This window comes from Phasianus colchicus, chromosome 6, assembly GCF_987193195.1.
Source record: "Phasianus colchicus chromosome 6, bPhaCol1.hap1.1, whole genome shotgun sequence".
Taxonomy (NCBI): Eukaryota; Metazoa; Chordata; class Aves; order Galliformes; family Phasianidae; genus Phasianus; species Phasianus colchicus.
In genome coordinates, this window is record NC_143441.1 from 38,108,222 (window position 1) to 38,135,542 (window position 27,321).

Consider the following 27,321-nt stretch of genomic DNA (forward strand, 5'->3'; position numbering starts at 1 on the left):
CTGATGCTTGCTGACACAAACCAAAGCTGCACTGGCTGAAAAGGTAGCTAATTGCATTAAAAAAAATGCACTCCAGATCTGAACTGGAATGCTACACCTAATAAGCACTAAGATGCATCTAGAAGACAAGCACTGAGAATATTGTTATACAAGGTCCATAAGAGTAGAACGCCTCCCTCAACTGCTCTCTTTGTCACTTAATTCTCAGCATATCAGCTACAGAAATATCTGAAATACCCTAAAAAAGCCACACAACTTCTGTACCATTTGGTTAGTTTGCGTGGATGCATAACAAAAGATTCTCTTGTATTTACAGTCCACCAAAATCTCAGTTTAAGTTATGGTTTACAACAGCATTCTACTAGTAGCACCACAAACCAGGGAGATATGACTACAGAGAGGACCATGTTTGCATTGAGAAGCAATAATACATATAAAAGAAGGGCAGATGAAAGCAGAATAGAAACTTGTCAGGCAATTAGTGCTCATTTTGGCTTCACGTGTCCTGCATCTGTATTTACAGGAGCAAGAGAACTCATTCCAGAACCAAACTGACCTCAAAGAACACATTTATGAATAATCCCAATGTCTACACAGTTTTCAAGATGAGGATTAGGGTCTCATTTGATCACTAACAACACTGGCTTAACTTTGGGATTTAGACAACGAGTTTACTGTCTAAGCTCACTAACAACTTTGAGTCAAGGTAAAGTGAAGTACTTAAAGGAAAAAAGAAATGAAGGGCTATCATGAAACAAATGAAAATAGCTATAAGAACATTGCAGAACTACAATTCCATCTTATCTTTGTTGAAAGAGCATGCATGTTTTGCTTGATGTAGAGTTTTTATTAAAACATTTGATTCCCTTCTTTTCTCTGCTCAGAAATCTAACGTACCAGATGAAAGGAGTCAGAATAGTCTTTTTTTCCCCTTATTTTCATCATTCGGTGGGTGTCAACAAGCCTATTTACACAATACAGAAATACGGGCTCAATGCAAAATTATTCATCTTTTTCTAAACCTTCCTATTGTACTTATTGCAGCATTGCCATGCTAATGAACATAAATATAAGAACAATTGTGTGGTATGATGAACATATGAAGTACAGGAAAACTAAACAGTAAATCAAATGCAAATTCACATCAAATACTCAACACATTACCTTAAAAACTGACTTTCTCAGAATACATGTAGCTTTTAAATCAAATTTTACTCAGGCCAATTGACTTGAATTATAGTTAAGAGGCACAGAACGTTGCTAAGAATTTATCATTATGTATTTTAGAAAAGACAAACAAAATAAAAATGCATAAATCATAGCTACCTACTCTAAGTTTGTAAAGAAAATTTCATTCCCAGTAATGATATTAAATTGCATCAAATGTAAAGTTCCAGAATATGAGCCAATATTATAAGATTGTGAGTAACTGATTTCCCACATCACCACCACATTCCTGAATGACAGCATGTCAATTCTCCATCTGTAAAATGGAAAAGCAGCATTTCCTTTCTTAATGTGTAGTTAAAAGCAAGACCTGGTAAGTATCATGAAAATAGTGCGCCACAAATGTACTTTTGTTTGGGTACCATGGAACATGTTGGGGTAGCTGATGAAGAGCAAACACATTCATCAGGAAGCAAGGAACAGATGAACCTTAAAGTTTTTATGTTTAATACGGAAATTTCACCAACATGACTTCTTGCATAAACACAGAAACTGAACAGGATAATTTCAGAAAACAAAAAGAGGCCACATAAAAGACAGCAATCTCACTTAACCTTTTCTTTCCCCATAGCCAGGAAATAAAATGCAAGTTCTACATATTTCCAACAATACACTTCAGGTAAGTCTTGTTCATGAACCCAAATTCTGCCAACAGTCCTCTGTGGTACCTTCTCAGGGATGTATGTACCAGGCACAAAACATGCAAGGCACATGAACACAAGACACTGAAGTATACAAAACCAAATTTGTGCCCAGGTGAACTAAGGGGTGCTGCCTATAGTAGTTTCTTCCCTATTTTAGTGTTTTTCCTAACCAAGAAAATGTTAAATGGAGAAAAAGATATGTGGGCAGTGGTGTTTTATACAAAACTATACCCTATAAGCAGACTGTTGTGCAATTCATTCATGCAGTTAAATATACAGCTTGACTTACAACTTGAGTATCAGTATGAGTATCAGTATTTTCCCAAAGGTTCTCTAACAGCAAGCAAGGAAAGAGGGAATCTTGAGGGGTCACAGAAGTTCATCCAGCTACTTGAAGGAAAATAGCTTGTACTTAACATTTGCTAATAATGTCCACTCTGAAAGATCTTAACTGCACTTACCATTAGGAACATTTTCCTAATGTCTAACTTCTTTTTAGTTTGCTGTAAATTGATTTTCAAACTTCTGAGCATATGCTGGAGAACAAATTAGCTGCTTTGGCTTTTTAATAACCTCTTCAACATAAAAAATTTAGATACCTCTCCAGTCATTTCTAAGTTAGACTCAAACTTTTTCAGTCTAACCTAATGGATCATACTTTGCAGGCCTGTAATCATTTCAATGGTACTCTTCTGGAATTTCTATATTCCACTATTCTGTATTCTACTTAATTAGTGACTGTACTTAATCTGGAATAAAAAAAAGGAAAAAGTCTTATGCTTTCTATTTTTACTTCTACTTTCTTGTGCTGCATCTGTTTTTCAGGCTGCTGCCTTACATTCAGTTTGCAATCTACCAATGAACAATTAGTACTTTTTTTTTTAGCTACTGATAAACAACAGTACGTCATCTAGTCTTCATACAATTGATTGTTGTAATTGAAGAAGGATGATAAACTACTAAGGTTAAAGAATAAAATGGCAATTACATGAAATTTGTATTTCCTTATTCATTGTCTTTTACAAATAGAGCAATTAATATCGTTGTGACTTTAATCCCTTTATAGCTTAGCTTGTGAGCTGTTGTCCCTTTTTCCTCTTTATTTTTTTAAAAGCTAGTGTTTTATACATACATATTTAATTCATTTAAAACTTATCTTACTTACCACATCATAAATAAGGAAAAAGAGAAAGGACTAAAGAATAGGAAAATTTGGATCTGAATGAATATGCAAGCATATGGTAATAGGACTAATACATTAGTTATTTTATTTTTGCAATGTCAAGCAGAACAGATTAAATGTTGGCTGCAACCCCACATATTCCTTGCAGAGTTTCTTAAAATGTTTATTTTTCTGTTAGAAACACTTTTCACTTTGAATTCATTGTTTCTTATACAATAAAATAAAGCTGCTATTATATGAGATTTCACAGACTTCATTCAAACACTTTTTTTTTTCAGTCAGTAATAAGAAAAGGTTTTGATGACTTTGCTTATACGAAGAGTGTCCCTAGGAAGGCAGAGGAAGTTCAGACCAAAGCCAAACAAGTTGCACTTGCTCCAAAATAAATTTTCTTGCCCCTTTAGAGCCAAACAGCTTACATGGCTACCGTGTACAGTATTTCCAAAATTGTTTTTCTGCACTTTTAACCCCATTTCTAAAGGAAAGAGCATCAGAACAATTCCAAATTTGAATGAAGCCAGTCTCTTGTGTGAGGTAAGGACGTTAAGTTCTCAAACAGATTTTTTTTATTTTTGTTAAAGAAAAAGAGAACAAACAAGAACAAACTCGATATTCTTTGAAACAACTAATCTTCAAACAGAAGCACATGGATTTTAAAAGAATCCTTCAGTCTTAACGCACTGCCCTTCATAATGTATTTACGATTAAAACAAAATCGGAACAATAAACTAATCACATACCCACCTTAATTCACTAAAATAAAACTATATCAGTTCTTTGAAAACAATACACTGGTATATACAAAAGCACCTAAAATTTTGTAAAAGTTTCAAGAAAAGATTCTGACACCAGTTCATTAACTGCCTTTTGCACTTCACAGCTCTTTACACTTCTGTCTACATACTGCCATTTAGTAGCACACTGCCCACCTACCACCCCTTTCATTACAACCTTCATAAACATCACTTCTTGAATGAAGGTTACAGACTGAAAAGAAATAGAGATTCGTGGTAGGGTCACATCAGTACTTTTATTTCTAATTCCTCCCATGAAGACAATGACAAGGCTTAATCATTCACAAAACAGACCATATCTTCTACTGAAATCATATATCCTCTCTCCTTCTGCGAAGAAAAAAAAGAAAGAAACAAGTTCCTGCATTCTCCTGTATGGGTGACTCAAGGAAATAATTCTATGCAGCACTACGGTTATAGGAAATCTATCACCCATACAACAAAACCATCCATTTGCAAACTAAATTTGTAATAATACTCAAGATTACACCATTTTTTTCCCCAAGATTTCAGAGCACAAAGGAACTGAGCATGTTTGCTCACCATTAATGGGAAGACAAAGACTTTGCAGAAGCTGTTGACTCCCTCAAGGGTAACTTGCACAGAGCAGTCTTACAAGGAGATCCTGAAAAATAGAACGGCAGGGCAGCCACCAACAGCTTCCAGTTTAACAAGTGCAAGTGCCAGATTTGGCACCTGGAACAGGGCAGCCCCAGATTACATGCATGGACTGGAGGATGAGAGGCTGGAGGGCAGCCATGCAGAAAGGGATCTGGAGACTCTGGTTGATGGCAAGGTGAATGTGAGCCAGCAGTGTGCCCTGGCAGCCAAAGGGCCAACCCTGCCCTGCAGTGCACCAGGCCCAGCACTGCCAGCGGGTGATGGAGGGTTGTCTGCTCTGCACAGCCTCAGCTCCAGCACTGGGTGCAGTTTGGGCCAATGAAGAGGACAGAAAACTATTAGAGAGCACCTAGAGGAGAGTAACAAAGATAGTTATGGGTCTGGAGGACAAGACATGCTGGGAGTAGCTGAGGTGCCTGCATGTGCTCAGCCCAGAGCAGAGGAGCTGAGGGGAGGCCTGATGGCAGCTGCAGCTCCTCACAGGGAGCGGAGGGCAGCGCTGAGCTCTGCTCTGTGTGACAGCACAGGGCCCGAGGGAACGGCATGGAGCTGTGTCAGGGGAGGGCAGCTGGGGTCAGGGAATGGTTCTGCACCAGAGGGCGGTGGGCACGGAACGGGCTGCACAGGGCTGTGGGCACTTGATAATCCCTGTGGGATTTCTATGACTAATAACAGTCACAAAATGTACTTGATTTTCAAACCAATACTACTAAAATGACTTCTAATCTGAAATATATACACACACTCTAGCCTCATTTTTTTTTTTTAAACTTTCCAGCTTCTGATAGTGAGCTGAGTATTGTAATGAATTATTTTACTGACATAATTGTCATATAAACAACATGTCTTGCTAAGTAACTTATTTAAATATACTTTCACTTAAAGAACACTTCATGGAAGTAGAAAAGAAATTACAACTCCTTCTGATGCCCTTCAGTTCTGAAGAAATGCAACTCAGTAAAATCACACAGAAAGTAATGAAACCCAGATGGAAATAATCCTTACAGCAACAATCAAGCAGCTGATGTTTCTACAATGATTCTAAATAAAAAACTTGAGGAAAATCTTATTTTATTCAGGACACTGATGAACTCAGTCTGATCAGTATATTTATATTGTGTATATATCTAAGTAGTATAGATACAGTATATAGATGTGTATATATGTACTAAGATACTTAAGGTATAAGTACTTTTTTTCCCCAGACTACACTGACAGCAAATTGATTGGGCTTCGGAAGATATTATATGAAGTTCTCCTAATCTCAAAATAGACAGTAACAATTGTAACCTTACTTCTGATAGATGTGTAAGAAAACTGCAATCCCAAATAAATTGTGACTTGCTATTAATTTGATTATCTAATTCAGCAACTTAAAAAAGACTAATATTACACTGTTTCCCAATGCTTTATGCTAGTGTGTTGATTAGTAAGGAGCCAGAAACTGAATCTGAATTTACAGTGCTTTTCTACACCAATGCTAATGCCAATTTATGTTAAATTATTCCCAGAGTGTACTTCGGTGGTATCATACCAAAAATATGGAGAAATTGCTTAAAACAAGACAAAAAACAAACAAAAAAGTCAAAAGAAATAAGCATTTCCAAATAAAGAAGCAACCACAGTGTTGTTTGTTTTTAATGATAAACAAGTGTATAGTTCCACTGTATCAATTATAGGTAAAGATAACTTGAAGTGAGGTAATATGGAAAGCTGAGAATTGTTGAAAGTCTGCTAGAAAGGAATGGGAAGGAGTACTACACAAGAAGAGCTGGTAGTCTCCAGAGCACTGCTAGTAGGATTACTTAAAGGCTAAGTTCAGGATCTCACTTAAATCCTAAGATATGTAAGTGCCTCGATTGAGTACTTCTAATAAATGCTCATTTCTTCAGAAAACAACAGCAAAAAGAAAGGTTACATATATTAACGGTAAAAGGTTATCATTTGCCCAGTAATCTGTTTATTATATTAAACATGTAAAAAGCTTTTTGTAGTTTTAATTCCTCCTGATGCTACTGTTTTGAAGCACTCACCAGTATTTTGAATTGAGGTTTTTATTTCTGCATAATTACAAATACCTAATTTGCATTTCATTTTTCCAAAAGTAAATGATTTCCACTATTTTGTTAACAATATAAATCTGTAGGGAAGAACTTTCTTTACCCTGCTCAGTAAGCAAGCAGTTCTCTAATATGAATAATGGCTAAACTGCCCTTCTCACTGTCTGACAGATTTTTCAGACCCTGATCACTTCACATCTAAGATTTCACACAAATTCTGATTGAACACTACTGAAAGAAAACAGACACAGGATTCTCTATGTACAGACTGCAAAACCTTGGCACAAGCTTGTGCTTTTTCACTTTCACTATTCAGGCAGAGCATACTAAATTTAAATAATGAAATTTGATTTATTCCTGCTTAGTATAGCGAGCACCACCCTTGCAGTCCTTTAGCCAATGCACTCAATCCTAGTTCCAATGCCATTCAGGTTCCCTGAACTCCTAACACTGAGGAGATCACTTCTGTACAGTTCATTAAGAAGAATTAATGAATTCAAAACTCAACAAGGTTTAATTACAAATAGGAACGCATATCCTCTGAATTAAACACATATACATGCCCTTATATTTATCAATTAGCACCATCTAGTGGGATCAGTACAATTCATGCAATATGAGAATATGTAGCTCACTGTTCAGGTTTGCCTAAATTCTCTGCAGCATGTTATGATACAGCACAGGTCACATAATAAATAGAAGTCTGGTTCAGAAAAAAGTTTCCTTTTAATTCATGACATTACTTCATTACAATTATATTTTAAAGAAGCATTGACATTAAAAGCTATGTGTACACAGATATGGAAATCTATTAACTAGAAGAAAAAACAAAACTTTTAGACATCCCTACATGTGCAAAACACAACTGAATTACTGTTCTCTATTTTGACTCCTCTGTTCTCCTAACATTAATTTAAAGATTGGTGGATTTTTCTTGGGAAGAAGCTACTGTGAGGGATGCAAACAGAAAAGAGCACTTATTTAAGGAATACAAAGGGCGTCTTCATCAGAACACAATTATGCTGTAAACACATTTTTTGATAAAGTCTGATGAAAGTGCCACAAACACTGGATCACAACTCAAAATACTAATGAAATCACAGATTAAATATCTAGAAACTAATTTCAGAAAATATCCATGTAATTGATTTAAAAGTGTTCCCTTACATTAAAAACAAATGCTCAGAACTAACCATGCTCATTTATACTGTTCCTCAAATATGAAATCTAGAAATTTATTTTCTGGTCAGTTTTACATTAAAAGCTGTGGGGACTTAAGTTGTGCATCTTAATAATGCTGAAGAATTTCAAATACAAAAGCTATCAGCAGCAGCCCCCCTATGCATCAGCTGTATATAATGAATCCTCACCAATCAAAGCAGCAACAGTGAGGGTGCTTAAATGCAGTACTTCAAAAGGCCAGGCAGTATCAGCCTCTGCCAACAGCCAAGCTAACTACAGACTTTACTGCTCTCTTCTCTATGCCTCCTTACAGCCCAGGTTAAATACACAAAACAAGATAGGAAACAAAACCAACTGACCAAGAGTAAATATGTGCTTACCAGTATGAGAATTCAGAGCAGAGAATTCAAGTACTTGCTTAAAAGCTCTTTAATGAAACCATCACTATGAAAACTATCATGAACACCTACAATGCAATGCTTTACATTCTCACTTTAGTTTCTGAAAAACAAATGTCAGATGTGAGTAATTTTCCAGTCAGATCACAACAAATCAAGTGCAACATAGACAACAAGAGACACACCTTTGGTGAAATCCCAGACCTAGAATTAATATGAAAACTTTAATTTGTAAATCTTAAAGAAAGAAACCAAAAAGAGAAGTAAAAGAAAAAAACAATCCTGCAAAAAGACATATATAGTGGTTAGTAGAGGATGGTCTTATGTTCTTTTGCACTTGGTACTAGGTGTAAACTTCTGTTTTATGAGTAAAAGCTAAGAAAAACAGAAAAATGTGAAGAAATATGTAGATCTAGGGGAAAAAATTAAGATTAATAAAAACCAGCAGTATAATTTTTAAGACTATTTGAACAATTTACACTTAGTGGACTAAGCAATTGCAGATACTTATCCACCCAAATTCAGTTGAGCTCCCCTACCAGAACTGATGATCAGACTCTGAGACTGAGAACAAGAGGTCACTTAAACAACATTCTTAATGGTTTGAAAAAAAACAGTAGAAAATCAGAAATAAGCAAAAACCAGCATGATATTACCAAAGAGAAGTCATGATAGGTTGGTCATTAAAGCATTATTAATAATTATTAAAGTGTTATTAAAGTGTTTACAAGAATATTAAAGGGAAAATAGAGACACAACATAAAGGAAACAAAGATCCGTCAGATTAAAAAACACTTAGCAGTATAAAGGTAAACATAAAATAATCCAGTTCTACTTTAAGAAGACAAATATACATACTCCGAAAACAGAGACAGCAGAATCAGGAAACAATGTGCAATCAAGATGTGGTTCTTACTCAAGTGGCTACTTGATGTGGAACAAAGAAAAATATTTTCCCCCCTTCGGAAGAAGACAATAACAACAATATCATAATTTGGGCAGATTATAAATTGGAAATTGCTAGAAAATGATATTTCAGAATGAAAGATGTAGTCATAAGACTATACATATTTTGTTGCATGGCATTCACTATGGCATGATTTGCAGTTAGTGATTCTGTGATTAACAACGTACCAAACTTCAATATTCCATCTCATTATTTCAGATGCCAGAGTAGCATGATTATAATCATGGGTTACTTTTTTCCTAGAACATTTGGAACTTGGAAGTTCAGAATTGTAGGCTGATTTATGGTTTCATCCTGATTAAAGCTGTATACATCTGTACTGTCACTGCTAGACTATTTAATCACTAAATCTCAACAAAAGCTGCTCTTTTCTACGAAATCCAATCTGCAAAGTACAGTAAAATTCAAAATGCTTTATGAAGATGATATCCATACTAAATGCAAAGCAGTAGTGAAGCTACCCTCTGTAATCACTAGATGGTCTTCAGAGGTCCCTTGCAACTCAAACCACACTGTGATTCCATGATAAATGAGTGTAAGTGCACATCATGTACATCAGCAAACTTTAAGCTGGACTAGACAGTGAGAGGACACCTGCATCTCAGAGAACTCAAGGACTGAACCAGTGTCTACTGGTAAAGTGCCATGGCTATTTAGTTGGACTCAGCACAAGCAGTGACATTTGAGGAATCTGTGAACACAGGTGTGCATATAAACCTAGAGAGGAAAGTTTTGAGGGTTTTTGCTGGTGAACTCCAGCCCTGATCAGCTGGAAAGAAGGAACACTGACCAAGCTGTCTGCTTTTCTGTTTATGTCAGAACATTTGGCACTTAAGTGAGTAATGGCACTGCTCCGTCTGTTAGAACCTCTCTGGCCAGCTGAGCACTTGAGAACAAACATCCAGCCTTACTGCTGGTTGGATCTGCAAAAGGGAACAGCAGAGGCTGCATCGGGACTGAGAATTCAATTCCTCAGAAAGATTTTACAACTCTTATATCCCATCCTTCTTATAACTTATGAATCATATTTTTGCACTGCACAAGCCTGCTTGGTAGTTAAATCTATCTGTTCTAGAAAGAAACATTGTCCAAAACAGTAATAAAAAACAACCATTAGGCACACCCTTACATGATCTCCTACAGAACATTAATTTTTCTCATCTGCCACAGAAAATGACTCTCAGTCCAAAAGAACGGTGCAAAAAAAAAAAAAAGAAAAACAGCTTAAAATAACATTATCATTCAATACGTTGGATTTATCAAAACTGAGCAGCTTATGAAACCTTTGATTGGCCTCAGCATCATATGAATCACTTCGGTTAAAGAAATATTGTACAAGTTTTGTAAGACAAGACAAATCTGGATATGGCACAAGTTTTGGTCACCAGGCTGCTATACTGCCCCTCTGCAACAACCAAATTATAAACTATTTGTCTTAGAAGGATCTGGACTCACTTCTTAATGTCTAGAGCATTTTGGCTGGATTTCTGCTACTCTTTGGAGGTTTCCCAGCAGAAACTTTAAATCAATTACTACTGATCCAAAAAATGCCTCCGTCTGGAGTTTAACCTAAACCAAAGTTTTTTCACATTCCAAAGCACTGATTAATTCACAAGTTTCAAGTAGTAGTCATAGACCAATATTTCACACCTCTGATTTAATAAGCTTATCTATTTTATTTTTCATTTCAAGACTTCCTTGGTATACCATACCTGCAGAATCTCTTATCTAGCCCAACTTCTACAGCTTTTATGAGACTAAACTGTCAACAAGCCCATTTAATTGCAACTTTAGAAACTGACCTTGGATTTTCTTATTATTAACAACATGGGCTGAAAGGAGGATATGTTGACAAGAACAAGACTTCCTTATAAAAATCTGGATGAAAATTTCAAGTCTCTACTATTAAACGCATTAGCGGCTCTGATGTAGACGCTGCAAGATGCTGGTGATACCAGATATCAAAACTTGGGGCAGAAGTTGGCACTTTCAGTTAAACTTCGACCAAGAAGTACAAAATAAAACATGCAAAACAAACTGTTTTCCACTAAACAAAGTACAACCAAAATATAAATACTACTTTCGAATCTCACAAATGATTCATATTTCACCATAACTGCACTAATACATCCGTTTGGTACTAACTTGACCTGCATTTTCTCTAAAAGAAGGTTACACTCTCTAACGCTAAGCTTGACTGCTTTTTCATTAAGCTGGAGGTGCAGCCTTTCACTTTAATGAAGGCACAAATAAGCACAGCTATGTGTGTATGTATGAATGTGTAAGGTAAAACAACTGTTTTTCATCGAAGAGAAAGTCCCACTATAGCACATGGAAAGTTTGGGGTTTTAGCTAGGATTTAAAACAAAAGCATTGATGTTTGTATCCTGTTTGATCAGTTATCACTTGATACACTGCATGTTTACACAATGAGCACACAGGCAAGTGAGAGGGGTCAATACACACACACTCCATCCAGAACATCCCCATCGCAACAGCAGAAGCATTTGCTCGATGCCTGGCTGCTACTAACCTTACTTGAATTTTCCATTGCAACAATATCAGTCTGAATAAAGTAAAGATCCTGTAGTATTTTCTATAAAACTTCAATTACCTTATTTTGATTAATCTGATCACTGTTCCCATGGAAATTAAGTTTAAAGGCAGCTGACTGCCTCCAGCTAAGAGCGATCTCTTTACTTGCACATTTCAGCTGCTGGCTATTGAACAGGTCTCCAAAAATCACTTTGACTTCAAAGTTACGCTTTAAATTCACATGGCATTTCATACGGAATAACACCTTGCATTACATTTTTTTGAATGCAATAATTTTGATGGAAGCAAATTGGCTCAGTGCTTCAATGCTAGTTACTCCAAATACAAATGTAAACTGCTGTCAGACACCATCAGGCTTTCCTACAGTATATTTTTCTCCTCAATACTTTCATCTTTAGGTAAGAAGGAAGCATATCATCAAGATTTTAGTAAACAAGTTATATCATTACCTACAAATACTTTGGATGAGAAGAGCACCAAACTTCTGTACATACAAACCAAAGATGACCTGGTTTTAAAGAATGACAAAGAACTGCCTTCTATTGTCTACTCCATAAATATTAAAGATTTCAACTGTAGTAAATTCCTTCTTCCCTCTCCTAAAATTGTAGCAGTCCTTAAGCCTGCCTAGCTGTCCATATCTGTCCAATGTTTGAACAATCAGCATGACAAGAGTAAGAGCCTTATTCAGAACTCTTTTGCATGCTTCTCTGAATTAAAGATGTAACTCTAACATAATAATCAATCCTTCTCTAGAGCATGAAGAACAATTATTTTCCATTGGCCATGAATTGGTCCCAGCTGCCAAGCTCCACACTCCTACCTCCTCCAGATGGTCAGGTGGTAAACGCTTACTCACACCACCTTGTCCTTCATTTTTTGTCCATCTCTAAAGTAAACAGCACTTCAGAAGAGCTTACAGAACTTTTCCCATCACCTGGGAGGTACAGCTTTTTAAAAATAAATTTGATTGAGAACCCTGCAGTAAAGAATCCTAAGGATTTTGAATACCAAGCTACATTTTAGTGAGTGAGCTATCAGTTTCAATAATTCCATCGACCCCAAGGTGGTGTGTACATCTCTCAGGTCTACAATACTGTCCTGAACCCACAATCCACTCACTGAGTTTGATTTAAGGCTAGATACCTGTAATCTTCAAATCTCCAGTCTCACTTTCACTTTTATTTTTTTTTTCAGATTTGCTGTCATTGGATAATGCAGGTCCTCTAAGCACCTCCTGAGCTACCTGCTTATGTCTGCTCTGAAATCAGAAATGCTTCTCACCATTCCTTTACCAGGTAAAAGAACACAAGCAACCAAAGCCTCTCACAAACAATCTGCTCCCTCCCTACAACAAAGCAATTAGCAGGAAAAAAATTTTTTGTGAGCTGCAAAATCAGTTTCAATGAAGATTGTGTAAAGATTACATAAAATTCAACAAAATATACACAAAGAACAAAGTAATCAGATAACAACTAACATGCTATGAATAAGAAATATTTCAATAATAGCTTCTAGCTTGAAGTACAGAGACAGTCAATATCAACACTATTGGGCTACCATGATGTATAATCAATGAATATAAAGATGTTATAATTATGAAATAAACAAGAGAGCTTGACTAAGCAGGTTATAATAACAAAAAGAAAATGGATAGAATACTTACCCACATCCTAGGCTCAATGCAAAACTCCAGAGGAGGGATCTCCAGAAGAGATCCTTTCCCACTGGTAGTCAGCTCTTAAATGGCTCTAGGAGAGGTGCAGCCAGGCTCCACCCCTTCCAGCAGCACAGGTGAATTGCCTTCAGCTGTGCTCCCAGGGCTGATTCAGTGCTCACCTCAGGTGATCAATCAGAGGTGCAGGCCATGACTCAGCAGTTCCCATACACATGAAGAAAGCCAACTCCATCCTATCTAATACATCCTTCTCATCCATCACCACCCTTGTTATTCTTTGACACCTACACAGATATCATTTCCTTAGTCTGTGGGTCATCCTCATCAACTGTTTAAACAATGAGTCCAGAAAAATCACTTGTGGCACACAATTGAGCAGAACAATTCATATAAGCAAGTCTGTTTCCTCTATATTCTTTGGGAAGAATATCCAATTGTGGGGATGCTGGAGCACATGCTCAGGCAAGAGCATTCACCTTGACGATGCACCACATGGGAGGAGAATGCACGCAATTAATGTAGAACATACCTGGAGGCCAGTTGCAGAATGTCTGACAATAGTGGGGATGGGGAAGCTGCACCATACAGCCCCTCCATGAGTTCTACAAGAACCACCACGATTGTAAGATTGGGCTACGTAATCATTTGATTGAATATGCGTGAAAAATAATTTATACCAAGATATACTTTTGTCTATTCTATTTTTGAAGATTAGATTACTTAGAAAATGATATTAGTCATCAACATTACAAACATTAGTATATACTAAACTTCTCAGAACTACAAACCAAGCCACATCAAAGTGAAACTAATAGAAAATTAGCACTAATTAAGGAACAGCTCTCCTACAAGGACAGGCTAAGAGAGCTGGGGCTGTTCAGCCTAGAGAAGAGAAGGGGCTGCGAGGTGACCTTCGAGTGGCCTGTCTGTATCTAAAGAAGATCTACAAGAAAGAAACAGACTCTTCAGCAGTGTCTGTGGTAACAAGACAAGGACAAAAAGTTTTATATTAAAAAGAGAAGATTTAGGTTGGATATAAGGAAAAAGTCTTTAACTGTGAGTAGTGAGGCACTGGAACAAGTTACTCAGAGATGTGGTGGAAGTCCTGTTCCTGATGACTTTTGAAGCCAGGCTAGATCAGGCTCTGAGCACCTGATCTAGTTGTGGATGTTCCTGTTCATTGTAGGGAGTTGGACTACATAACCTTTAAAGGTTCCTTCCAACTTTATGATTCTAAGGTTTTGCAGGGCCAGCCACCAAAATACTATGCAGTCACAATGAAATCAATCTAGATTCACCAGGTATTCCTTACTTTTTGCAGTAGTTATTTTCTTCTCCAGTGCTACATACTGCTTTTTAGGTGTATGATCTCCTCCCTATCAAGAGAAACAGCAACACCACATTGTTTTCATAGTCATTGAATCATAGAATTGCTTGGGTTGGAAGGGACCTCAAAGATCGTCTGTTCCAGTGCACGTGCCATGGGAAAGACTGCTGACTTCTAGATCTACATCAAGCACTTGTTCAGGTTGCCCAGGGCTCCATCCAGCCTGGCCTTGAACATCTCCAGGGACAGGACATCCACAACCTCTACAGGCAAAGTACAGAATTGGCTAAAGAAAGATGCGTGCTCTGAATCGGCCAAAGCCAACTGGCAAAGTACAATTGGTTAAAAAGTATTTTGGTAACAGCCTAATAGATAGGCTCACTCAGTGTTTAAGCATTACATATACAATGAAAAATGTTTAAGGTTACATTACAAGTAGAAGCATCATCTTGGAGCTTAGTAATATAAACAGTAAAATATGTGTCCAGTGCACTAACAGCAAGTAAGCACACATGGAAATTCTTGTAACTCCTCTAAAAATAAGCTAAAGGAGACATTAAAACATATTTTATTTACCTTTGTTCCTCTAATAATCCAGCACAACCAGAGTGCTCATGTGCTAGTGAAGATTTCAAGTAAATTAGTACTCCTAATTATTCAAAGGATCATCTCTTTGTGATCCTTTTCTATAAATCTCTACAGAATTACTGGGATCTCTACCATATTAAAAATAAGGAGAAGTCTGAAGACTTTTCATAGAACTTAAGAAAGTATGTAATGAGACAAGGAAGTAATAAACTGAGTGAAATGGAGACAAACTTTGAACATTCACTATCCAGAGACAGCTTTCTCTTCCCAACAGTCAACACTGGTTGTGGGTTCCTTCTTCTCTATACTTTGCAAACTAAAATCTGATCAATAGGTTCTTTTACTGAGAAAAAAAAAAGAAAGCAAGACCAGTTGCATCAGTTTTTTACTTACTACAATAGGAATGTATTGTAGGGAACTATCCAGTATTTGCAGGGTAATGGACTGGATGATCTAATACAACTTTTCCATTTCTGACTTCTTAGAACAGCTCAAGCTGATCCAAGCTCTCAAAAAGATTTCTATCCAAAAGTACTGAATGAAGAGAAATCCAATACAAGGTTTGGGGCTGTTTTGCTGTTGTTGTTTGTTTGTTTTTTTACCCTTTTCAACATTAACACAGCCAGAGTAGCAAACCATGTGCCACAGCATATAACCAAACACAAAACACTATGACTATTAAATGCCCATAAAACTTAGAATATTGGTACAAAAGGTAGAAAGTTCATTTTCTACTTTTCAAGCATTTTGGAGCATTTTATTCATTTTAAAACTTAGAAAAACAGCTCTTCTCTATACTTGCAATTATTAAACAGTATGGTATGATGCTCAGCTTTGAAATTTTTATTAAGCAGTGTGTCTATTTTAAATTGAGAAATGCTAGTGCATAATTGGTAGCAAACCAGTGCTAATTTTCTTCCAATTTGTGAAGTTTAAAACCCACACATACCACGATCACAACATCTTTGGCTCTAAGCTAGTGCTTCTTTTTTATTACGAAATATCTGTCATCATTCTCTGCCTGACGAATTGAAAACATTTGTCTTTGCAAGAACAGTTGACTTTAAGAAGTTACTGCTAGGAAAAACAGTCTTTCAAGTGAGATACCAGAACCCAGAAAGGTTTGGCACTTCTGAAGCCTTGTAACAGGGAAAAACTATGGCAGATGAGATCTTCTCTTTTGCTCTTACAGTTCCATTCCAGACAAGCTACTCACTGCCTTTTCTGAAACTTGATAGTACATTGAATAATCCTTCTAAAATGAGTTAAAGGTCAAATACATACTATGTTTCAGATGCAGTCTTGGGACACAGATACGATCTAGATAACCTTTTGAAAGTTCTTCAGGCATTTTTTTCTATAACACAACCATCAAAAAGTGAGGTCCTGCATCCTGTGACATGCATTGAGTCATTCTAGATGCTGATAAAAGCCTTAGTCCTTATAATTAAAAAAACTGTTTTTTGAATAAAATTAGGATGGTGTATAAAAGAATAAGCATAACTACTAAACAATAAAGATGCAACTTCAAGAAATAAATCTATTTTAAGAGACATAATATGACCTCAACATAACTGCTCGTAAGTTAGGAACTACACATTTATTTAATTCTTGATCCTAAAATCTACAAGATAAATAATAAAAATGGTTGGAATACTTCAATGACTGCTTGTAACTGTAACGAGATGTTCATTCACTGAAGCCCAAAATTTCCCAACTGCCTGAAGAAGCCTTTTTCATCTAATAAGAACAATCCATCCTGCAATAACAAACAATTAGGACTCACCACTAGTATGAGAGCACAACTTTTCCAAACTGAGAGTATACTCAAGATGAGTGTCATAGTTACAGTTGTGCTATGATTGTTTTCTTTTGCAGAGAGAGACAAAAGGGAGCATGTGAATAAGTTCAAAAGGTTAAGATTTTGACTCAATACAAAATTAAGAACAAATGTTGAAATTTTAATGTTTCACAGATCTATGCTCATGTTCTAGACAGCCTTCTTTAAATTCCAATCCAGAATGAAAACTAATTTAGCTTCTGACCTAACATTTAACTTAGATTCACACTGCTGTCAACCTACATTAGGAACATAATCAGTGTTTCTCTTTCAGTGATCTTCTTAGCAAGCTGAACTGACAGTTGAATCAAAGCAGCAAGAAGCCTGGGAATCACCACACTTCAGAAATTTTGATTAAATTCTTGAGACAAGTGAGTACTGAAAAACATCATTCCATTGTTTGTTGCTTTTGTGTACTTGTATCTATTTTTATGTGTACTTTTACAGCTAACTTGAAAATCTTGGCCAAGTTCCAACATTATCAAAAAAAAAATCTTTTCTGGAGTAAGATTGCTGAAAGAGAGGGGAAAAGATTACATCAAAATAACAGTTTCGGTGTTAAGCCTCCTCTAGATCAATGACTGACAACTGCAAACTGCAATACATTCAAGTCTGGACATATTCATGGTATGGGTTACCACCAGTTACTGACTCATTTGAGAACTAAGGATTTCCTTACAGCTTGAATTAGCCCTGTTCTAGTGACCTGAGCCACATTTACCATTTTGAAGGAGTGGAACATTTCTAATCAGCTGATTGGTCCCATTTTTCTTCTTTAAGCAATTCTAGTATTATCGGGGTTACTCTGCATGGCATGCTTTCATCCCTTGTTGCTGATCATTTTTGTAGCAGGACACTTTACTTAAGTATTCTTCCAAACTTATTTTAGGTTGTACTTTAGTCCAACATATTTATGTGCAAAACAATTTTAAATGGAGGCAAGCCAGTAAAAGAAACAGCTTACTAGAATTTCAGTTGACTTTGTTAAAGGAAATTATTTTAAATTAATGTGGCTACTGAACTGTTGCCATACTTGACCTCAGAAAATATATTCCTTCTAATTTTTGCTGTGAACATTTATTTATTTAAGCTAAACTCCAGGTCTTGAATGTTGACCATAAAGAAGGCTCAGATTTCCTGCTACTATTCCTTACTCTCTTTTTCTAAACAAGGGCAAACAACATATGTTTGCTGCATTAGCATTATGCTGCCAAAACATCACTCTTAAATGAAATCATCTATGTATTTTTGGTAGAATCTTATTTAACAACTTCCACTCTGACAGAAACAGAGTTAAAACAAGGCTGTTTTGTTTTCACTGAGCAAATTTTATCACTGGTTTACTAGATGGCGCTCAAAACATTTTTCCATATGCTCTTCTCAAAGAGAATTTGACTTAAATGTGGTTTACCTTCACCAGTGAATGAAGGCTTTTTTCACCAAACATATCCCAGAGGAAGGTCAGGTCTTCCTGGCTGTCCACATGTGGCTGCAGCTGGGCTGGCAATGCAGCCAGCAGTTCATACAGACCTATAAAATGAAAATAAAACACAAAGTGTAATCTAGGGGTGATCTCATTAATTTCACTTAACAGTTCTGTGTAATTGGCTGCCTGGAGCATGTCATTTTAACTGAATAGGGAGTCTGGAGTATCCAGCATAACATTAGCTTGTAGAATTAAAATGAAAAAAGAACATTTTTTAAAAATTACGAAAAAGAAAGTATTAGCAGTGTACTTTTTACCTTGTCACAGTTGTTGAGCTTCTATATCCATATGTATTTACACAAGGTTACAGAGAAATTCGTAAAGGTTTTGGGGAAGAAAAAAAAAGGACAAAACGAGAAAAAAACATACATTCCTTCGCTTAATCGTTATTCCATTTCCCTTGATGTTAGCCAAAGAGTGAAATGAGTCATGAATAGGAAAAACTTCCTTAAAAGAACAGAAACTGGATAGGGTGGTCCATTAAAAAAGGGTTCGTGGTTTCTCTAAATATTTCTTGCTAATATATTGCTTAATATTTTTTTTATCCCGTGTTCAGTAGGAACACTTAGCAAGACAAAAGGAACTGTTATGTGTTACACTATTAAACCTCAAAAACAAAAACAATGCAGCTTTCCCAGAAACACCCACACAGAGTACTATTTCAGTAATATTTTTAATTCACAGGTATTCAAGATTATCCATAGGGTGAAGGCAATTGCTGCTCCCAGTTATTTGTGGCACACCTCACCAGCAGGCTCTGAGGGGCAGACAGTAGCACAGTGTTCCACAGTAGCATGCAGCATAAAATATCCATCATGCACACAGGCTATCAAGCTGCTGTCCAAGAAATGTAGCAACAGTGTTTGCAGCAGTTTTCTTTAGGGAGGTAACCTGGCATGAGCTGATATCAATTCATAGCACATGTTTAATTTTCCAGTGGGATTACTTGGGGTAAAAAGGACAAAATGCCTTTTTTCTCCTGTCTGCTGTCTACAAAAACACCAATAGTCTCCTGGGATCCAAGATACATGGTCCTGCTATTATTTTTAGTCTGAGTAAGTGCTGCTGTTCGTCACAAGGACAGATTTACAAGATATTCTCCTAGTAAAGAACATTATTCTAAGTTATAGGTTGCCTATTGTTATTATGCCTCTTATCTCCCGAAAGCTTACGACTTCAAATATTTATTAGTAAACATAATTTCACAACCTTTCCAGGTACCACACTCCCCCTTCAAAATTACATACAGCACCTTCGGGATCTGATTATTGGGCATTTTCATGTTTTTACTGCCTTTCAGTAAAATATTCTGGAAAAAAAAACGTTCCTTCCAGATACATTCTTTTTGTGGTCCAAGGGTTTTTGGTGGTTGACATTCATTTTCTTAGAATCTTGCTTTTATTTAAATCTGTTCTTATTTATTCTTCAGAAATACTGTAAGAAGAGGATATAACTCAAACCACTACAATTTTGCACGGACAGAAAAAGAAAACTAAGTCTTGCCAAGCAAGATTCCATCAATGACTGAACACTGAAGGAACAGAAGTTGAATGGGACTTTTGGCTTTTACCTTCTGGATTATTAGAATTTCACCACTGGGTAAAAAAAAAAAAATAATAATAAATCAGTTTTTAGGCATGGATGTCACAGTAGTTAACAGCTGCAAAATGACACGAATATTACTTCAGCTGCAGAAATAAGCAGGAAGAAGAAACATTAAAATTGCAAAAAAAAAAAAAAACTATCCAATTAAATTTACTTCATTTTTAAGAAATATATTTAGAAAATTAAAATCTCTTTACACTCAGCCTTATATGTCAGAGCAGAACTACTTTTGTTACTGCAAATACACTTACCTCAGAATAACTTGGAGGTTGTTAAAAAATGGAACAGAAAGCTCAATGCAAGCTTATACTGTGACATAACTGTTTAAGAACAATTCACATATGCCTTTCGGAGGAAAGAAATAATGAACTTTAGCTACTCCCTTCACATAAGAGATGTACAACAGAACAAGCTTTTTCTTTCTTGTTCACCAAATCTACTTAATTTTCATTTATAATCTACCGTGAAACTATTCTACGTTTGTAAATGTAGCTTCTCAAACCTCATATAACTAAATCCCTGTGAAAATAAGTTTCTTGATGGGGTAACTCTTATTGTAGTAATACAAGATAATACTGAAGGTGCCTGTAGTGAGACTGGGTTTTATGCACAGAACTACCTACAATTCAGGACGGATTAGTCCTGTGGGTGCTTCCATTCCTTGGGGTTTCCACATCCAGATGAATAGCCATGAGTTGTGATGGGCTAAATTTGCTCATTCATCCCTGAACTGCCCCTTCCAGGGAAATGAAAGTTTTCATGTCTCAGAAGCATTAATGCTAGCTTCAACAGAAACTTACCCAATTTATGCAACTTTCTGGGGAAAAGGAGAAAATTAGACGGGTGCCAACTTATTTTATCCAATTCTATGGTTGCATTTCAAATCCTGCACTGCTTTAGCTCTGCAGCACCGTGTTTATAGCTTTGACCCACAAGGAGAACAAATCAAGATCCAGCTCTTCTCTATAGCAGGAGAGCTCCGGCCACCCAGTACACAGGGAACACTACATTCCTGCTCTATAGACTCCCCTCGAAACTAAGCATTATGTAGACAGAAAGAAGAGAAAAATTCATCATTGGAGACTGTGCTTTAGCCCAACATCAAAACCAACCTCCTGCAAAGCTAGCGAGCTGCACCGCAGGTGGTTCTGTGGGCCAGAGCCAAAGGCCATTGCAAGCAATGCAAGTTGTTCACTGCTTTTACCACTGCCAGTCTGCTGAAATCGGATTTATTTTTTAAAAATTCTTTTGGTGCCAACTGGAAACACTGAAGTGTTGCTATAGTGAGTTTTTAAAATGCTCATAGGTATATGTCCTACGCTGAGATGGACTGTGATGTAAATTAAAACTGTATTAAAAGCCATTGGATGAGATCTAGCTGTGGAGCAGTGAGCTGAACGCTGCCAGGCCCGGGCCGTGCTATCATCAGGCTCAGTGCAATGCCTTCTCCTCACACCTCTGAGTCAAATGGTACACACAGATCTCCCATCAAAAAAGGCATTTTGCACACATTTTTAGAAGGGTGCCTAAAATTTAAACTAACACACAAAAAATGCTCTTTAAAAGGCTCTAGATGTTGTTTAAAACAAAAAAATCAAGAAAAGCCGTAAAAAAAAACTCTTCTTTTTTTTTAATTCCTTCTGTTGGCAACACTGTAAGGAGCCTTACCAAAAAAAAAAAAAAAAAGAAAAAGAAAAAGAAAAAAAGAAAAAGGCTTATTTATAAACTGTTGCTATTCTGTTCATATTCTTTTTTATTATCATTATTTTGAGTCTAGTTTGGCTAAATTTAAGCAGGCTTTATATTTAAAATGAATCAAAGGTCCACTGGGATTTTCTAGTATCAAAATACTTCAGGTGTCAAAATTCAGTAAAGTAAACATGACTTACACAAGAAAAACTCATTCACTTCTATTTTTAAAAGGAGAACATTTATTCAAAGGTCTCAAATGACCTGAGCATACATCCCAAAAATTAACAAAGAGTTTAAACTCTTTGTGGAGATGTAAGACTACTACCAGGTATAAAAAGGGAAGTCAGTCCGGCCTGTCCTACAACTTGGGGAAAAAAAATTGAAAATAAAAATCATGTCACAGCATAATCATCCCTGGGCTTTCAAATCACTGAAACAGAGAAGGAAAGATGTAAGGTTCTTGCTAGATTAAACATGTGCATATAACCCAGTGGGGTAATAGGAGTCACTTCCAGGACAACACGGGAACCCCTAGTTTTAGATACTAGTATGCTGATATGATATTCATGTTATATAAACTAGGTACAGTGTCTAAGTTGAACTAAGATGTGAATCAAGTAGCATCCCTGTAGCACAGCAATATTAATAAAAGGAGACAAGCACTGCACACAGTAATATCATAAAACCCTCGGAAGAGAGGAAGGAAAAGTTTGCAGGTGCTCAGATGGCCTATTAAACCTAACTACCTGAATCAAGAATAAAGCAATTTGATAAATTGATACCAGATATACAACACTTTCACATGCAATTTATTTCTTCCATGAAAAGAAACACAGACATTTAAAAACCAACGACTAGATAACCGTTTTACAGAAATAACCTATATGCACATGTAGATACCTAATAGATACAGACAGCCTAAAATGAAAATTTACAAGAGCTTGTCACGGATAGGGAAACTAGTCTGAAGTTTTGGGGCTTGTTGCATACACACAGTAAAACAAAATGGTTGCAAAATAAGGTTTGTAGAATTCTGCCAGCTTGGACTAAGGAAACAACTTCAAGGGAAAAATCTAATGCTTGAAACCTCAGCATTGTCCCTGCTTCAAAAAGCAATAGTCAGATTTCACACTTTGTTCTATTAATACACTTAGACAGTTCTTGACTTCAGAGTCTCTTCGTTTTTTCCTAACCTTAATTAATAAAATTTTACTAGATCTGAGTAAAAGTGTATGAAATACTGAGAATTCTGATTTAAAAATGCTTCACTTAATTTTGCACATGCGATAAGATTTAACACTAAGAAGCAACGGAAAGCTTTTAAATCAGAAACAACAGGACAAATAATTTGTCCAGAATTCCAGAAAACTGCTTCTTTCAGAGTGTTCTTTTCTGTAGGAGTCTGCTTGTTCCTTGGAGGAGAGTAAATGGTGAACCATTTGATGAAAGTGTTCCCGTACTGAACCACTCACACTGCGGAATCCAGATGCTCTACATTCTTGACATCAGAATGGAAAAATTTACTGTTAGTCTAGAGAAATTTAATATCACCATTCTTGTCATATCCTTCATAGCTTCATTATTAGGACAAGTCTGTGGAAGCTATAAACTAGTGCTAAATGATAAAAAATATGGTCTCTGCATTCCATCACTCTTGCGTATCACAGGAAAACACCAACTTTGTTTTGGTTAGTGTAAGCAAAAAGCTGGAGATAAATGGATGCACATTTGCTTTCATATGCTAATTAATTTCCTGATTTAGCATTCTGAACAATGATGCCAGACTTCCAATCAAAAATTTTTACTGTAACTGAGGGGTAATAAACACTAAAGAACATATATCTAAGCCCAGAACAACACTGTAAAATTTTATTGTATTAATAAAACGGGACACACCAACCTTTAAATTTTCCACTTTGTCAAAGGTAAAATAATCAGCACCATTTGCTGCCATTTATAACAAGCTGACATTTTTTCACATTTGAACTGTATTTTACAGTTCTATAAAGGCTCAGACAACACTCTCCTTACACAAAGCAAACAGCCCTGCAACAGAAACCCTCCTTCTGACATCACTGCCGCTGCATAATAAAATCAAAGTCACTAACGCTGAATATTGAAAGTTACTTCATTCTCAACTTAGAGAGCAGTATCCATGCACAAGTTCAAATAAAAACACATTCTGTACACACACGCATTAGGACAAACTCCACTGTCCTATCAGACTGTAAAAGGACGGCTGTGTACTCAGTCTTGTGAGCAACAAATCCTTCTTTTTTGCGCTCGATGATACCATCGAGTATATGGGCTTAGTGATACTGCAGGAACATACAGGGCTTCAACATCTGCTCCGTACAGAACCAGCGACTAACATGATTCTATCATATACTTCAAAAAAAAGTTTACTGCTTTACTGCTTTAAAAAAAAAAAAAAAAAAAAATCTGATCTAATTTTCAAAAGATAGGGAAGACAGAGTAGCCTGATAGCCACAACGTACAGGTCATCAGTGTCTGTGGAAAGATGTCTGTCTTGTTCTATTTGCTAATTCATAAAGAAGCAAAACGCCCAAACCCTTACAGGTGGGATTAATTAAAATATCAATGTTCTATTTTTTTCCTAATGAAAACAAGAACTTTGTCATGCATACCCTCAAAGAACAAGATTACATATTCAGTAAGGGCAGTACAGTATTTTAATTTTAAAATTGTACCCAATTTTTATTCCTCCAAACTGCAGTAATTTGTTAACCCACCTTAAAACAACATTATGACAGACAATGTTGAAAGCAAGCAAGCATTTAAGCCCACCACTTCTAAAAATATTATTCCCTTCAAAATGGAAAAGTCTTTAGTTTTGGAACTTGGCTACGGGAGCTAAAGAATCTGCAGTTGTTTGAACAGTTATTGGTCTTTTAGGATTTGTCTCAACATGTGTATTTCAGATTTAGCATACCACATACCGGTGCATTCTGATTCGAGTTAAACAGTTGATCCCTTCTTGCATTCATACAGAGTAATACCAAGTTCTTGCTTGTACAGCTCCTGAGATACGTTTCAAAACTGAAACTCAAAATATAATTGCGAGGCACTGTATCAACAGGGATACTTTGAAAAATCATAAAATTACTTCCATGAGCTTACAGAAGGACTGTTTTCTGCAAGAATAACACAAACGTATAACTGATTTAAAGTGACCTATCAAGCACAAATTAATAAGCAGTTTGTAGAAGGCTCGTACAAAGATCTGACGTGTATGTTTTCAGATACTCTTGGCCGCTCCAAAGAAGCCTGCATACTGTGACACCTTGAATAACCTTGACTAACTGACTGGTCCTTTGTACAGACGTCAGCCTGGGGAGTCTTAAGTATTTATATCTTGATCTTCATCAACACTAGAGGAGGCAATAGCAAGTATCTGGCAGGCACTGAGGAAAGAACTCATTCCAGTGCTAGGATGTCAGAAAAGAATCGCCGGGCACGCTCAGCATGTTTAACTCTTTCTTTGCAGTTCGCAAGGCATACTAAATGTGGCATTTCACATCTGCAGAAGGAGGCTATGATATGTCATTAAGAGGCTGAAGAAAGACTTCCAGCAACAGAACTTGAGACTATTTACCTGGTTTTAGTTGTACCTACAAATACTGGAAGCGCCATCTGATTACTGCATAGTTAAGCCTTTCGTACCATGTCTTAAGAGTGGAAGAAAACATCCCGTAATCTCCATGACAGATGGCAACACCAATGCCCTAAAACAGGCTTTAAAGTAGTTGTATCTTTTTAGTGCTGTATCTCACTGTATGACTGAGTTCAATGCTTAGCACTCAAAGTAGGTTATACCATCCCACCAGTCATATACACATGCACATGCCTACAAATTTTGATGGAAAAATCTACAGAACTATACAGAAATACAAAAAGCTTTAAAGAGTCAAGTACAGCATCTCTGTTGTATCAAAGGCAAGTTTATAAAAGGCAACTAAGAGTGGTTACATTTTGTATTTTACCCTTTACATTCCTAACCTGCATTGAGGTGTGGGTTTCATGTTTAACAAATATGTTATTTTAAGAGCAAAATCATATCTGAACTCATGTTCCACGACAGGCAACTTACAACTGTTAGCTGGGAAGCTTCTCACTACCTGAAAGCAGTACTAAATTTCCTTCAGATTAACAGCTTTAGTTTTACTAAAACAAGCAATATTCGACCTGATGTTGGGCTGAGAAGCCACAGAACCTTTCATCTGACAGTAAAAACACACGATACGCTCTGCTGGCCGAGCTGGATCCCGGCACAGTTACACTTGTGTGTTACAGCATCACCATCTGCTCCTGTCAAAGGAATTATCAACCATTTGTGTAATTACAGCTTCCAGTCCAACCAAAGTAGCTATACATTTAAGCTTTTGAAAGAAACAATATAAGCTGCCATACTTTCACATTTGCCACAAAACTACACATTGAGCACCGAGAAGAAAAGAAGTGTATGTTCATGCCGACAGACCATTTGAATTTGAAGTTAAATTTGCATCCAACAACTGTAACAGTTTTTAGAGTTTCCCACCAGTAAATATAGCTGCACACATTTTCTGATTCCATACTGCTGAATCAGCCTAGCATAAAGCATTAATCCAAACCAGAAGAGTTCAGAGAAATTTCATTCTACTTTGAACAAGTTTTCCAACACTCACCATAAATATGTTGAAATCAAAATAAATATCCTTTCCCCAACACCAGAAATTTATATTTTTAAAAATCTGAGAGCAATTAAAGCTAGCCATACGCCTCATAGTTTTCCACATCTTTCACATGAGAGTTAGCCTACAAGCCAGTTAATGCCTCTGGCAGCTGGAGATGGGGAATTCTCAAGAAAACACGATAAAATATAGGCTCTATTTATTAATTTAGTGTAAGTCCTGCCTCGGCTAGAGTATCAGCTTTCATGCAGATCTAGCCATATCTGTGCATTTCAACGAGGTGAGAATTTCAGTAGCCTTGCAGTCCCAGCGCAGACACAGCTCCGAGCGGCACACGGAGCCTCTGCTCTCAGTGCTCACAAGAAGCACGTCAGCAGCGAGGCAGCTCAGGCCAGGGCTCATCGCCCCGCAAGCCTTCGCCTGGCAGCCGCCAATGGAACCGCTACTCCCAGAAATCCTTCCCCCATCATTCTCTTAAATTCTCTTTCTCTTCGTCTCATAACAACGAATCCAGATCTTTGGCTACTGTTTTATTACATTTTTTAAATGGTCTGTAAAAACAGAAGTCCCTGATTTCTAGCTCCCTCCTTCGGCAAACAACTGGCTGGAAAGGCTGAAATCCTCTGCCACTTCAGCTTCATCTGCCCTCTGTCCCCACAAACATTTCTCATGCCCCCTCTTGGCTCCACCAACTACTCTACTGTCATCACTGTTTCTTTCCCCTCTCTGCCTTTTTATCCTTTTCATTATCAAGCATTCTTAGGAAAAACTATGTTGAA

At 36.7% G+C, this 27,321-nt stretch overlaps 1 protein-coding gene and 1 long non-coding RNA gene across 14 annotated transcripts in view; one reads left to right on the forward strand and one right to left on the reverse strand.

The window, feature by feature from the left end:
• The window catches only part of MPP7 (MAGUK p55 scaffold protein 7), a 142,791-nt gene that overhangs the window by 66,173 nt on the left and 49,297 nt on the right, over positions 1–27,321 (reverse strand). For 12 of the 13 annotated variants that reach the window (XM_031616079.2, XM_090143006.1, XM_090143007.1 and 9 more), the window contains one exon: positions 18,477–18,595. In XM_031616079.2, coding sequence (XP_031471939.2) covers positions 18,477–18,595 — 119 coding nt within the window. Of the gene's footprint in view, positions 1–13,298; positions 13,919–18,476; positions 18,596–27,321 lie in introns of those variants that run through there. The other variant, XM_090143017.1, reaches the window with a different exon arrangement.
• Positions 8,283–21,703, forward strand: LOC149917548 (uncharacterized). Its single transcript, XR_016467845.1, has 3 exons — positions 8,283–12,930; positions 17,340–17,436; positions 19,981–21,703. It is a non-coding gene; the product is annotated as an uncharacterized LOC149917548 (long non-coding RNA).